Source organism: Panthera uncia, assembly GCF_023721935.1.
Source record: "Panthera uncia isolate 11264 chromosome D3 unlocalized genomic scaffold, Puncia_PCG_1.0 HiC_scaffold_8, whole genome shotgun sequence".
Taxonomy (NCBI): Eukaryota; Metazoa; Chordata; class Mammalia; order Carnivora; family Felidae; genus Panthera; species Panthera uncia.
The window spans coordinates 27,443,615-27,459,314 of record NW_026057586.1 but is presented as its reverse complement, the minus strand read 5'-3'; the positions used below and the strand labels follow the sequence as shown (position 1 = coordinate 27,459,314).

General features: G+C 42.4%; 1 protein-coding gene across 10 annotated transcripts in view; it reads left to right on the top strand.

Moving 5' to 3' along the window:
• ARK2N (arkadia (RNF111) N-terminal like PKA signaling regulator 2N) overlaps window positions 1–15,700 on the top strand; it is a 138,730-nt gene that overhangs the window by 78,859 nt on the left and 44,171 nt on the right. For 5 of the 10 annotated variants that reach the window (XR_007455373.1, XR_007455372.1, XM_049620146.1 and 2 more), the window contains one exon: window positions 3,279–3,451. Coding sequence is in view for 4 of the 10 variants with exons in the window: in XM_049620146.1 (XP_049476103.1) it covers window positions 3,279–3,451 (173 nt within the window). In the remaining 6 variants the exon portion in view is untranslated. Of the gene's footprint in view, window positions 1–3,278 lie in introns of all 10 variants that reach the window. The other 5 variants (XR_007455375.1, XR_007455374.1, XR_007455376.1 and 2 more) reach the window with 1 other exon arrangement.

Here is a 15,700-nt window from a genome sequence, read left to right as displayed (position 1 = left end):
TTAACACACTTAGAAAAGTCATAAATGTACGCTTTAGTTTTTACAAACTGCCCATACTCCGGTAACTAGCCCTCTGATCAAGAAACAGAAGTCTCGGGGTACGTAGGTGTTTCAGTCAGTTAAGCAACTAACTCTTGATTTCTGCTCAGGTCATGATCTCATGGTTTGTGAGTTCAAGTCCCACATGAGGCTCTGTGCTCACAGGGCAGAGCCTGCTTGGGATCATCTGTCTCTCTCTCTCTCTCTCTGCCCCTCCTACCCCACTCCCCCACTTGTGCTTGCTGTCTGGCTTGCTTGCTCTCTCTCAAAACAACACAACACAACAAAAACAAAAAACAGAAGTCCCTCTTGCACCATCTTCTTGTCAGAGCCTTCCCACCACTGCACCCCGTGACTTCTAAAAGGAGAGTTTTGCCTGTATTCTTAAAAATTTTAAACTCAATGATAACCTTAGAAGTCTTAGAATACTCTTTCGTATTCCTGATAGATGTCCCAGCACTTGCTTGAGAGCGTAAAAAGAAGTTGATTCCATTTGATAGTAGTTGTAATTGTTGTATAGTCATGATCACCTAAAGCTTCCCTCTGTAAACTGATTGATGGTTGTTAGTCTGCTCTTGAGATCTCTGTACAAGATGGAGTAGCCACCTTCTTCCATGGCGATTCTCCCTTCTTTGGGAATTGACCTTCTAGTTACAGTTAAATAGGAGCCAGGAGAACTTTTGACTAAAGATGGAATCATCACATTCTCCAGAGAATCTAAAATTTTGAAATAAGAGAAACAGACTGAGAGGTTGGGGCTTGAGTCCAGTGAATGAGGCCTAGTTATCCCATCATCCTTAGGTTCTTTGAGGTCCTCAAGTGTCTTTCCAACAAATTCTGTTTTTTGCTTAAAGTAGTCCAAGTTAGTTTCCAGTAACTGGAATCATTTGTAATATAACTACAGAAGTGATCTAATTTAGATAGTTGAAGTGCCTCATCTCCTTATTCTCCCTCTATCCATCATTCCTCAGTAGTAAATAGTGGCTCTACACCTCTCACTCTTGTATAGTATCAGTACCTTCTAGAATCTGCTTTGCTGTAATGACTCCCAGGGGCTAAGCAGTGCTCCTTACAACCAGACACAGTACAGTACTTCAGCTGTAGTCTGAGGAAGGCATAGTTACTTAGTGGAAAATAAACTCCCTGCCGGAGACCTCGTTTTGTTTGGGTTCTGTGCTTACCTTGCTTCAGACCCTGGACAGTTGCCTTTTGGCCTTGGTTTTCTCTTCTGTAAAATGAGCAGATTGGCTCAGATCGCTTTTAAAGTCAATCCCTTGTATGATTACTTAGGGAGCAGTATAGAGTAACAGTTGGGACTAAATACCTCTTTTATTTCAGAAGTATTTCTAGGAATTCTGCCAAAGATGGCATCGATTCTCTCTGTAGTCATTCATTCTCTGAATTCTACTAAATTTCTAGCTACGATTACTTTAATTAGTACTTGTACAGATGAGCTTTTGAATTATTGAAGAACTTTATATTTTTAAGTCATTAATCTGGGCCTATCTTTGCACTTTGCTGACTCTCACTGTGTTTTGCCTTACCTAACTTAACATACACATTTGTGAAGTGACAGCGTGATGTTGTGAAAAGCATTGGACTCCACATCAGACCTGGCTTGAAGCTCCTTGGCCCACCACTGTCATGCAGTACGACCCTGGGCAAATCATGTAACCGCTTTAACCCTCCGTTTTGCTTTCGATTGAGTATGGATAATAACTTCCACATCTACCTCATAGGTCTGTTGGGATTGTCCAATGAGGTGAGACTGCTTAAGAAACAGTATTCTAGTGCCATCAGTCATCAAAACTGTTTCTGTAAACATTGAATGGACTCCTTTGGCTGACATTCTTCCGTGATTACACGATCACTTCCATCTGAGTGTACTTAATGCGTTGGACAGATCTGGATTAGCCTTTGGACTTTATGTCTCCTATTTTAATGCTTTTCACTGGCTAATCTTTGAAAACATAGTAGCCTCTGGGCTAGTAGCTACTTAACCCATTCTCAACAGATGATGGGCCTCTGGTATGGTAACAAATCTACCTTCTGCCCCCTGCTCTGCTCTGGCCCTGAGGGATCTGTTTTTCGGCACCTCACTCCGTAAGGGAGTAGTTTTCAAGCTACCTTTGTAAGAACAGGACCTCTTTCCAGGAGCTTAGGGGTCCTTGGGCAGTTCTGCAGCTAAAATTTGTCCATTGTTACCCTAATGTTCTTTTGAACCTGGCAGTGCAGGTAGCAGTGTATCAAAGCTGGAATTCTCAAGTGACCCAGCATCGCTTATTGTACACAGGTTGTTAAACAGCTTTTCAAGATCCACTATAGTAGTTAATGTGACTAGAATCCTGCCAACTGTCACTTCTTACATATATTACATAGGGATGTGATGGATGTGAGAACAAAAGTAGCAACGATAGCTTGAGTGCCTGCCTTCCTCTCATCTGAATCCAGTTACTCAGTGATTCATCCTGGAGGCTCAGTTTTATCATTTGACTGGAATGTGGAATTCATTATGTCAGTGTTTCGAAACCTTTTTCTTCCAGTGAGCTTTTGGTGAGATTTATCACCAAGGCAGTTCTGTCCCTTTGATAAAGCACCTTTAAAGAACCTTAACTGAGTACTTCAACCTTGGTACTTTCACTGAACTAAAGCACGTAAGCACTTCAGATGAATGAGCCAAGTGTTCTGTTGTGACCTTCAGGATAAGGAAAATTGATCCTTTATGCATGACCTAGTACTTACAGACTTCTAGAAATCCAGTCTGTAAAAGAGTATTACTAATACTGTCTTTGAAGGTATTCTTCCCAGTATGGCATAGGACTTATTTTAAAACAGCTTGTACTTACATTTCTTACCATGTCGTTTGGTTAGATTAAGATTGTTTGGGTATCCCAGTTTTGCTCTGGATTCGTATTCTGCCCTGTCCTGAAGACCCCAGAGGTTTAAATGTGTTCAGAGAAACATCATGTTACCTATGCATTGTCAGTAACAGATCTAGACATAACTCAGGAGTTTCTGACACTTTTAGACTAAACTTGACAAAAGGCAAGGAGGGAGACAAATAGGGAGGAAAAAGGGAAGGATATTGGTTGGAAGTTTCACAGACTCACATTTCACAGACTCATATAGGCTTATCTTTGTGAAGGTATCATTCCGTGCTAGTGAAGCCATATTGCCTTATATTTTTCCTACAGTGGGATTAACCGTACTTAAACTTTTATTCTTCATCTCAATTGCAGGTGTGTTCATCCTCGAGGAGGTGTGATTCAGAGTGTTTCTTCGTGGAAGCATGGCTCGGGCACGCAGTATGTCAGCACCCGGCAAACACAGTCATGGACTGCTGTGACTCCCCAGCAGACTTGGGCTTCACCTGCGGAAGTTGTTGATCTTACCTTGGATGAGGATAGCAGACGTAAATACCTACTGTAATACAATGTCACTGTGTCTCCTCTGCACTGTTCCCTTCCTTTTCCTCCTCCTCTTTGTGACATGGAAGTTCATTGTCATAGCTTCAGCCTCAGAAGCTGTTTGTGGCATTTGTATAATCCAAACTCATGGAAAATTGCCCCCACTTCCTTTTTTTTTTTTTTTTTTTTTAATTAAAAGAAGTCACTTAGGAAAATAACTTAGCACAGAGAAAAGAATTTCTTCTTTCCCTCAGTAGGAATAGGAGAATGATGAATTTTATTAGACAACTTAGACAACTTCATTTTACTTGGTGACTTTCAATCTTAGGAAACTCTGCCTTCCTTTTAGAATAATATTTTAACTACCAGGTGAAATGGATTTCAGTTTTTGAATCTTGTATTTATTTTTCTGTGTAATAAAATTAATATCTAGCCTTGACCACTGTCAGCCCACCCATTGGCATTCCTACCTTAGGGCATTTGCACACATTTAGTCAGGTCCTTATTGGCACCTAGTAGGGCATGTGCATTTGAAAACCTGTCCTTAAAAATAGAAGACAGAAGTATTACTTTTCTTTTAGCTTGAGTCTTCTGCCTTCTTTCCTGACTTTGCTCCTGGCTGATTTCCCACAGCACAAATAATTGATATGCCCCTTTGTGTTTATAAATACTGCTAAGGTGACTTAGTTGGTCTCCTTGTTGCAATAATTCATAATTTTTTGGAAAATGTCTCCTTTTGGGGCAGAGGCATTTCAGTTAGATACCCATGAGGTTTTCTGGGCATGTAAGGAGAGCATTGAGAGATCAGTAAGAAAATCTTTGTCCCTCAGCTTTTTTTTCCTGGTTTGTTTACATAACAGGAGAACACAGAAACCTATTACTTAAGTAGAATATGAAAAGTTGTCTTCGTCTCTAAGACTGTGGGCACTTACAAGTCTGAGAAGGCAGTGCCTTCTTTCATAGCTGGTCTCTCTGTAAAGGATGTACAACAACTGTTTTAAGTAACGCTTGAGCTGTATAAATAGACCTGATGCTATATTTGGGTATTTTTCTCCTCTACCATCTAAAAGTGGAAAAATCAAAATGAACCATAAGAAACCAGATGCAAAGCACATAAATGACACTGTAGGTTTTACAGTATCTAAATAAGCAAAGGGTGGTTAGGAGCTTCAGGGAATTCAGGAAATGCCAGTGTTGGAGTTTTGTGGCATTAGTTACTACCTTTTTTCCTATAACATGTTGTAGTTACTAGTGAATTCTTTTACAAGCAATACCTAGTTAGAACACTATGTACTGTGCACGGGGAGGAGTGAAGTACTATTGGCTTAGAAGACCTCATCTTTTTGTTTTTCCATGGTTTTTGTTTGCCTTTTGTTGTTGTTGTTTCCATATTTACCATATAACATTGCTGTAGCCCTTGCCTCCCTCCTCAAATGCCTTGGTGGCTCTTCCTTATCTTAAGAGCACGAGAAGTACCATTTTCAGTTGTCATTTAGTGGACATACTAAATGTACCAAGCGCCTGTTCAGCACATGGGACTGTGCAGGGTAGGTGTGGTGTGGCCACCGAGACAAATGGGACACCCTTGCGTGTGCATGCGTCAGAGTCTGCCTGGCTCCACCTGCCTGGCCTTTTCTCCAGTTTTTCTATAAAGACTCATTTATCCCTTTACCCTTCTTCCTGCTGCTTTAGTTATTCCATATACCTCTTCCATGGGAATGGGTATGAGCATGTGTTCTTTGGTCTTCTCTCGTAGCATCTCATTTGATCTGGCCTCTGTTCTTCATCAACTAATATTTTTCTGCCAATCTAGTTTTAATCAGGCTTTTAAAAGATCATGAACCTCAAGTTTTAGCACCTCATATATCAGATCTCTCACATGGCCACAGTTCTAGACAAAAACCAAAGATCCAGAGGCCAGAGCTAAATAGGACCTTCTGCAGATTCACTACTGGTGTATCCTTGGACCTTCACATTTTACTTTAGGATTAATTTATTGAATTTTACTGTTACACATTGTTTTTGACTTGAATTAAAATGCTAGACAAAGCAGAAATGTACAATTTCTGGTCTGTGTTTTCCAGGAAAATCATTGGGACAAGAATAGAGTGGATTATATGACTTGAAGTTTTTGCAGCTTATTTTTTCCCCAGTATCAGGGCAGAGCCCCATTTTAAAGAATGTTTTCGCATTACCTATTCTTACGTTAATAGTGTGTTTTGTTTGATTCCACACAGCAGGTGATTTCCCATGACACACTTCCTTTAGCCCCCAATAGTCATCTTCTAAAGAGAATTCTTCTGGTGTGCTATATGCACAGTGGATTGGGAGCAGGGCGCTGTGGCCTTGTGTTTTTACACCAGGCTGCACTTTTCCCACACCTGCCCCTGTTTCAGCATCCTGACTACCCGACTGGTTGCCAGAACAGCGATTTAGAAGTTAACATGCAAAAAGGGGAGAGGGAGGGATGGTAGAAACACTCAGCTTTTTTCCCCCTACAGGGTTGGGATTTTTCCACCTACTAACTGTAGAGAGACTGTTTGAGCTCTTCTTTCATTGCCAGATCCAGAAGAGTGAGGGTGTGGCTTCTGGCAAGGTGTTTTACTGATAGAATTCTGTGGGAAACAAGTCCAATGACATTTGAAATTTCTTTTAAAGGAATTGTTTTTTAACTAAAGTGTTGGCATTTGGTAGCATCAGTACTTCTTTATGCTCCACAGAACATTATTCAAAGTAGTGTCTCTGCTCAAGTGGTGCACTTGGGTCACGGGTTGGATTGTGGCACCAATTTAGTTAAGCTCCTCCCTCCCCTCCCCTCCCCTCCAGTGTGAAACCACAGAGCAGTAACTAGCTCTCAGGTCATCCTGGCTGCCCTGGAGCATATACATCTACTCACCAGTAGTTGTCTTTCCATTCTGATGGAAGGGGCCAGACTGAGTGGACTCCAGGATTTATTACAGTTGAGCATTGCATAAATTCTGCTTTTATTATCATCAGTTGTGAATATGAACCATCTGATTTTCTAACTTAGTCCATTGTTCACTGTTCCTTTTAGCAGAATAGCACCACCATAGGTAACTTCAAAATGAATTTGTTGCCTGCTTTTTATACTGTGTCACAAAGTTTTTGAAAGAGCTGGGGACACAATGTTGTCTTTTAGTTTAAACTTTTTTTTAAAATGCAACGAGCCCCCTAATCTCTGTTTTCCAGTATGTGTATGATGTGACTTCCATGTATATATAAAAATGATTGCGCCCTAACCAAACTTCCTCAGATTGTGCACTGTTTGTTTAAAATAATCACGTATTTTAGTCCATTGCTGTTGTATTTTTCGTTTTATTTAAAACACTACATACTTCTTATTCTTTTAACAAATTTTAAAGGGTAGTGATCTTAAAAGAGAAATCACTGGATAACTAGGAAATATTTTTGTTGTTGTTTTGTTTTGTTTTGTTTTTTAAAGAGTACAAAGGTCATATGAAGCCTTTTGCTCCTCTTACCATGAAAATGAAATGTTAGCCATTGTATGGCTAGGAACCAATGCACTTGGTGGTTAACAGATCTGCTGTTGCTGGAGTGTGAGTGTGGACTTGATGCAGTGACGACAAATCATTGCTTAGAATTAATGTTTTAAAATGTGCAACTCTAGTTTTTAAAACAAAATTTGGTTCTTCTTTACATTCATTATTTAGTTTTTGTTTCCATTTAGTATTTAATGGTCTTTGGAGAAAAAATAATAATAAAACAGAGTGTTATATATATATTTTTTGGTGCAAGATAAGATTTTCTGTTTTTTGAAATAAGTCTGTAGCATAAAGGTTAAACTATTTTAAGACAAAATAAAATAGAGTGTATTTAAACAATCATAATTTCTGAGGATTTTTTTTCTATCTGCTTCAGTTAATTAGATGGTGCCTGGAGCAGCTCCTGAGTTAGCTTTTGGATGTGAAAGCGGATTATATTTTGTTAACAGATCTTATCGATGTGCCAACTTTTTCCCAGCAGTAGCTGTGCCCTACTCCCAAAATATTTTGCAGGTGACCGTTGGTGTTAGGTCTTGATAAAAGTAGCTTTGCTCTGGCTGTCCTGTAGCCCCTGCGTCCCTTCCCAGCTAGGACCAGTGGGATTCTAAAGAGAGCAGAAAGCCTCCTAGTGCTAGGCACCTTTGCTCCTGGGAACTGAAGGTCAGCTGACAGTTAACTTCTCAGAGACCAGTGCACCAGGACAGGGCGCCGTGACTGTATGTACTTTGCACGTGGTCAAACATTGAATCAAATGTATGGTGTTTCAAAAACAGCCTAAAGAACTTTTCTTTTAATTTGATTCTACTTTCTGGTTTTATTATTTGGTTCTACAAATGAGAGGAACTTCCATATTAGCATCTCATGACTTTTGTAACTTATCTTCATGTAAAGGGGAATGGGGAGGTGGGGAGAATGAGGCCTATATTTCCTAAAATACCACTTCTCGATCTCTTATTGTTCCTCAAGAATTTTTTTAGTTCTACTTGCACTGGAAAGGGGCCTGGTAACAATTAGAAAATACACTGTGAACAGTTGGGGAAATGTTTTCAGGTTTTTGGAATGGTTCTGTTGTACTACCTTGTATCTGAGACTTAGATATAGTAGTGCCTGTGAGAAACTCTTCTTTTCTTGGACTCTAGAAGAAAATTGTTTATCTAGGCCCTTGCTTTTAACCTTTTTGCCCTTCGATGCTGCATTTGTAGAACGAGTAGGTAAAATAATTTGTGGCTAAGTACTTACTCTCATTCTGCCTTCCTCCTTTTGTTCTTGGCTAGCTTTTGGCCTTGCCTTGCCTTGCCTTATTGGTATGTTTTTCATGGTAGATGGCAGCTATTTATAACTTCACTCTGGAGAAAAATTCTAGATAAGTCTTTGACCAAATATATGCATATCTCTCTTCAGCTCCAATTTTGTAGCCAAAGTAAAGTGAATTTCTTCTAGGACTTGTCTTAACTATATTACTGATCTATGAAGGAGCGATCTTCCTGGGTCATTGGTAGGTATGATTTTCTTTACTTCCTTGACTCCATGTTTGAGAGCACCAAGTCACAGAATCTGAGAAGTTCTTGGGCTACCGTGGAGCTTTGGCTGGGAGAATCCACTTGGAGCAGAAGGCGGCAATCGAAAATACTGGAAGGAACAGTGAGCTCAGACAAAGATGCAAGTGATGATTGTACGCATTATAGTGATGCGGAAAGAGCACCCATTTGCTGTTCAGTTCAGCACTGCTGTTGTGAAGAGCATTCACTGTTTCTTCGTTTCCGCCTAGCCTTGAGATCCCATTTGGTGTGGGGTGGGTGAGTGAAGGGTCAGAACGAGTGCCGGCCATGGAGTCAAACCTCAGAAGGGGGGGGATATGGCAGCAACAATCCATGTGATCTCATAGATCATGGCCCCTTGCTTGTAAATTGTATCGGTCCAGCTTCTTATTCTTTGGTGAAAGAAGCTATATGATAACCAGCTTTTTCTTTTGTGCTTTTGATAATTGACACCTGAGATTTCTGTTTCCTTTCCATGATGGCTCCCTCCTGAGAGCAGGAAGGTGTGGAGTATTGTTCACTGTTGAACCCTCACTCCTGTGATGGAGTCTGACGCAAGCAGGCAAGTCCGACGGTAGGATGGATCTTGGCATCTGCAGCACAAGGGCCATTCGACCAGAGGGTGTGGTGGCTAGTGTATGAAAAGCCTGAACCAGAGACTAGGAGACTCCAGAAAGGCCATCTGACCAAGAGGAGTTAATTTCCGTACCTATAAAATGAAGAATTTTTTAGATCTCTTTTCTGAGACTGAAAGGTAGGACTGTATTATTTTAGGTAATAATTTGATGTTCTGCGGAGCTGTTGGGCTTCTCATGCAAGAATTCAGGGCAGCAGCTCATTCTAGGAAGCTGTTTGAAGGACTATGGTTCCATCATCTTCCCGAGGCTTTTGGAAGGCACTGGCTAACACCATAGAACCTTGACTGTCTACAAACTCTTAATTTTCAAAGTTTTAAAAGAATGTTTAGTTCAGAATTTCCACATGGGAGTAAGAAGTGGTACAGATTGTTATCCTAATTTTGCAGATTGGAAGACCGAGAACAGAAGAATAACAACTTACCCAGGTTTGCATGGCTAGACTTTTTGCAAGAGCAGATTTTTCCTGTGGGCCAAATTAGGGCTTTTAGCTCTAAGAAAAACAAAACGTCTTTTCTCCACCTAGTTTTCCTTTATTCTTTTTGCTGTTGATTCTACTTTGCTCTGGCCTGAGAAGAATTGGAAGTTTTCCTGAGAAGGTAGTGTTTGATTGATTCTCTTTCCATGGATAGATTCCCTGTCTCATAGTTGGTGGAACAGGAAAATACAGATGGCCAGTAAACAGGAAAGATGCTTGGGCGCACCACTAATTATGGAAACACAAACTTTACAAGATGCTATTTCATGTAGGCAAATCAGGAGTACATTTAAATCCAGGAGGCAGAACAGTGACAACCTGTCTTTTTGCGCAAGCATAATTTGCTATGGCTACTTTGGAAAACAGTGGAGTTGTCTAGTAAAGCTGAATATGTGTATACCTCATGTATGGACTGAATGTTTGTGTTCCCCCTACCCCCCAATTCATATGTTGAAACCCTGCTCCCCAGTCTGATGTTTGGAGGTGGAGCCCTTGGGCAGTAATTAAGTTTAGATAACAGGGAAGTGCCCATGATAGGATTAGTGCTCTTATAAGAAGACAGGAGACCTGAGCTTTGCATGCTAGAGGACACAGTAAGAAGGCAGCTAGTTGTCTGTATGCAGGAAGAAGGCTCTTAGCTGAATCTGACCATGTTTAGTACCCTGGTCTTGGATGTCCAGCCTCCAGAACTGTGAGAAAAAATGTTTGTTATTTAAGCCACCCACTCTATAGTATTTTGCTATAGCATCCTGAGCTAAGACATGTCAGGACCCACAAAATTCACTCCTTGGGCTGATTCTCTTGAACAGGTTTTAAACCATGTTGAAAACCTATACAGGGAAGTCATGAAATCAATTTAGTGTCTGTAAGCCATCTTTTGTTTATTTAAGGGAATATAACAACACAGCAGTTAACAGATAGTATTGTTATATGAAGCTTTTGTTACATGCTGATCACACCTACACACAAGTATATGTCTGCATAGGGTCAAGATATAAGATGTATTTCTTTTACTGTGGGTTGCAGTCAAAAAGATAAGGAAAGCCATGGTTCTAGAGAAGCTATTTCATGTGTTCAAAAATGTTTAGTGTCGTTTTTCCCAGTTTTTGGCTATTTCAACATGGATGTTCATCTATGGGATGGACAAACAGTGTATTTATACAATGTTTAGCCACTGTGGAAATTAATGAACTAGATCTCTATTCATGTAGCAGTTTTATCAACGTAGTTAAATCAGTGTGGAGTGGAGAAAAAGCAAATTTCAGAATATGTGTTACATGATGCTGCTTATATGAAGCTTAAAAAATACCATATTTTGGTAAAAGATACATACACGTGCAGTGAGAGTATAAAGAAATTCATGAGAATAATAAATACCAAATTCAGAGTAATGGTTACTGCCGGAAGGGAAGGAGGGGACACAGGGACTTCAACTTTATGGGCAAAATTTCTTAAGTTGGGTAAGGGGGGGACACAGGTATATGTTCTTTACACTTTTATGTATATCTTAAATATTTCATAATAAAATTAAATTTTCTTTGTCTCAAGTAGAAAGAACAAAAGCTTTTTATGACTTCCCAGATGATACTAGTGGGCATGGGTAAGATCTGAAGCTGAATTCCTTTTAGATGTCCTCAACACTTTTTTTTTTCCTCTCAACACTTTTTGTATATGTCACCAAAAGCACAAGCAACAACAAAAAGTAAAACTGGTAAATTTTATGCTTCAAAGGACACCATCAAGAAAGCAAAACAACAATTCACAGAATGGGAGAAAATATTTGCAAACCTTTATCTGGTAAGGGACTTGTATCTAGAATAAATAAAGAGCTCTTACAAGTCAATAATATAAAGAGAAACAAATTAATAAATGGACAAAGGATCTGAATAGATATGTCTCTAAGAGAGACATATAGTTTGTTCATTAACACATGAAAACATGTTAAATATCATTAATCATCAGGGAAATGCACCTCAAAACCACAGTGAGAGGGACATCTGGATGGCTTGGTTGAGCATCTGGCTTTGGCTCAGGTCATGATTTTACAGTTCAGGAGATCAAGCCCTGTGTGGGGCTTCATGCTGGCAGCACAGAGCCTACTTGGTATTCTCTCTCTGCCCTCCCCCCCCCCCAAAATAAACATTAAAAAAATAATGACACGGTGAGGATGCAGAGAAATCAGAAAGAACTCTCCAACATTGCTGTTAGGAATGTAAAGTGGTGCATCCACTTTGGAAAATGTGTTGACTGTTAAAAGTTGTCACATGACTCAGCCACTCCTATGCTAAGTATACACCTGAAAGAAATGAACACCTAGGACCACACGAAAACTGGTACCCAAGTATTAACAGCACCATTGTTCATAGTAGCCGAAAGGGCAACAATCCAAATGGCCACCAGCAGATGAATGGATAAGCAAAGTGTCATCTCGCTGTACAGTTGAGTATTATTCAGCCATAAATAGGAATGAAGCACTGATGCAATGTCCTATGTGGATGAACCTTGAAGACCTGTCAAATGAAAGAAGTTACAAAAGCCAGTTACAAAAGCTCACATATTCTTTAATTTACAGGAAATATCCAGAATGGGCAAATTTAGGTAAGTTGCAACCCAGTTAGGAAACTGGGACTTAGGAGACCAACGTGACAGGAATCAAAGGCAAGCATGCCCAGCTTTCTCACTGAGTGCAGACTTTCCTGTCCCTGAGAGCAACTTTAGGAAGAGAGACCTGCCCTCTGGAGAGAGTTGGGAATTGGTGAGATTTCTGTGTAGGTCAAATCTGCCACCAGGGGGTGAAGGTTATCGTGAAAGAAACCAGTTGTTTCCCCACTGAAATGAAGTGCTTGCTCCTGGGGCAAGGTCAGGACGGTAGCCTGTGTGGACCATAAAATTGACGGCCACCTTAAGACACCCTTTCTGACAGCCGACACTCTGCCCGAGTGGCCACAGCTGCGTCCTTTGGGCAGTGAGCCGCAGGGCCGGCGGTGGGGGTAGGGGCAGTTTCTCAACTGCCCATAACATGTCCCTGCCCCCAGAGATCCTGCTGCAGCAGCCCCCACTCCTCCTGGTTGTGACCTGCTCCAAGTCTCTGTGACTGTTCGGCTGAGAGTCTGGTGTTCCCTAGAGGCGTTGAGGCAGAACATGTGTTGGGACCTTGGCTTTTAGGCTGTGCTGGGTAGTACCTGTCCTCTTTCATCCCTTTAGTAGTCTTCCGCACCCCATAGTGGATGGCTAAATTCTACCAATGGGCTCTTTGGGCTCTTGGCAGAGCACATTAGTTTGTGACACTAAACGTGAACCCACAGTCACGAAGTAGTCCGAATCCTTTTGGCCTAGGCACCAGCCTGTCAGTTCTGGAAGTACGATGGCCACTGACTGCTGTGCCACATGTGGGATCATTGCTAATCTGCAGATCCCCACAAAGTGGCCAGGGCAGTAGGGGAGGCACTCAGGTGGCTCAAGGCAGGGGCAGTCGGCCAAATATAATTGAAGTATGGCATTTAAACAATGGATAGAACCAAACCAGAGTATCATCAGAATATCAGTCTTGCATTCACTCGACCTCTCGGTGCCACCCATAAAATGGGGACAATAGTACCTGTTGTAGGGGCTTGTCATGAGGAGTAAGTGAATGAAGGCCAAGCCGGGCCCGCCATCTTGTCAGCACTGCCCCAGCTCTTTGGCTAACTCAGCCAGGAAGTGTGTAGATCAAATAAAGCAAGCCTGTTGGCCACTAACATTTTCATAGCAGCAAGGCTAAATCTTCAGCATATTCTTGAAACAAGTGAAGTACTATAGCAACAGTTCCAGCATGTGGTAACTGGCGTGGGGCGGTGAAAAAAGTCCCAAGATCTGGCTTTGAGTCCCGCCTTCATTGCTAAAGAGCTGTGTGACCTGCCAACATCAGCCACGTCCCTGGATCCCAACCTCTGCATCCGTGAAAGGAGGGGACTTGTGTGCACACCATGGGGCAGGGAGGGGCAGCAATCAAATAAGATAACAGTATGGGATGATTCAGAGCACTTCAGAAGCACTCCAGAATGGCGACAAAGCAGGGCTGGTAATGGAAGCGGTGCATTGGGCCAGACAAGTGGGACCTGTGGCCGAGAGCAAGGAGCCTGTGCTTTGAGGGGAAAGCCACATCTCTCGTCATGAGAGTGCAGGCTTGATGTTGCCGGATCTATGGATTTTTTTCAAGAGAAAAAGGGAATCTGGGTTTTTAAAATGTAAATGTGACATTTCTGATTTGTGTATGTTCTTGAGTGGCCATGGTCAGACCTGGTGAATAGACAAACTGAGTAGATGTGTTGGTACAGGAAGAAATAAAAGTATGGTGGGTCTGTCCCACACCCACCCTTCCCACTCTTCCTGCCTCCCCCTCCCGTCCTTTTGGCCTGGGATAAAAAGCAGTGAGTCAGGGTAAGTCAGGTGCTCTGATCCTCATTCTGTACAGGCTGCAGAGACTTTTCAAGCTGTAAGGGACACTGCACCCTAGGGGACTGTGGTCGTTTGCATTCTTGGTCTGGTGTATTTCCTGCATACATGTCTGGTTGGCCAGATGGTCAGCCAAAGGGAGTAGAGGCCAATTCCATGTCATCAGCCCCGTAACCTGGATCAATCCTAATTGACCTCACTCAGCCAGGAAGTGTGTGGGCCAAAGAGAACTTGTCTGCAGGTGTGATTTAGCCTGTAGGCTGCCAGTTTGCTATCCCCGTACCATGCAAATTTCCCTGGTTCAGCAAACACTAAGTACATACTTGCTCTATGCTAAGCACTGCGCCAGTCCCCAGAGACATGAAGGTGACTGGAGGCCAGTCCTCATTCTGAAGTAACTTGCTGTGGTGTAACAAATCATTGTCATGAAGTCTGACAAGTGCTAAGACAGAGCTCTGTGCAGTGGGAACAGAAGGAATGCTCCCTAGGCCAGTGTTGGGGTGGAATGAACAAGTAAGGGAAGAGCTCCTGTAGGTGACAGCTGAGCTAAGTTCACAGGACGGGTAGGGACTGTGGGGTCAGAGGAAGTAGAGTGGAGGCTGTGGTGGGTGTCGTCCCAGGCACAAAGCTCAGGTGAGGCGTGAAAGGGAGAAAGAGCAAGTGTGGTTTAATAATGAGCTGCTGGTTGGGAGAAATGGGGTGAGTGCTGGGGAGTAAGCCAGAGGTCCGTGGCCTTGCGGCGAACAGCCTTGAACACCTCACTAACATCCCACAGACACTTCTGGGTATTGGTCTCGACCAGTAGAACATGCACGTTACCCTCAACAAGCCCGCACTTGAAGGCATCAGTGCGATAAAGATGGATGTCTGAAATGATGGGAGCACTAAGGTATTGTGTGGGGGGGCAGAGTGAGAGCAGCTCTCCCTTGCGGTAAAATGGGTGAATGAGGTAGAAGAGAATTGAGATCGGAAATGGGGAGTTCAATTAGGAAGCTCCTGTGGGAGTTGAACAGGTAAATGAAGAAGGCTGCATCAAGTTGGTGGGAAGGAGAGCAGGGGAAGCGAGATCTGAAGGAAGAAATAAATGTAAGCGGTTGATTCTTTAGGACTTGGCAACAGAGGGTTAAAGGGTGCAGAGCACGTGAGTGAGGAAGAAAGGAAGAGAGGGACTCAGGTTATTGTACACTGAGTGGGAAATGCAGAAAAGGGGTCAAGTTTGGAGAATGTAGCAGAGGCTTTGGGGCGTACCGTGTCACTCCTCTAAAATGAGGACACGTTACTGCCCTTTGTACTCTCTGCCGTTAGGAAGGAGACCTAGCACTTGATGGACCTCTTTGGCTTTGGGACACAATACCTAGCATATTGGGAAATAACTGCTCCAGTCCGTCCACTGAATGATTCGACTCTGCGTGGACCACGTGGCCAGCAAGTGCAGTGGTGCTAGAGATACTCATGGTGGGTAAGGATGCAGCATGGAGTCTGGCAAGCCCCAGTAGGGGACCCTGTGGGTTTGGGAACAGGACTATGCTTTCTAGTCCCCATTTGAAAAGCAGCTTCCAGAATGCTCTTGGGTCCTGACCACGGGACATCATTTGGCCAAGACCTCAGAACTTCTCATCGTGAGCTGGGTTTTGTACTGTTCGTG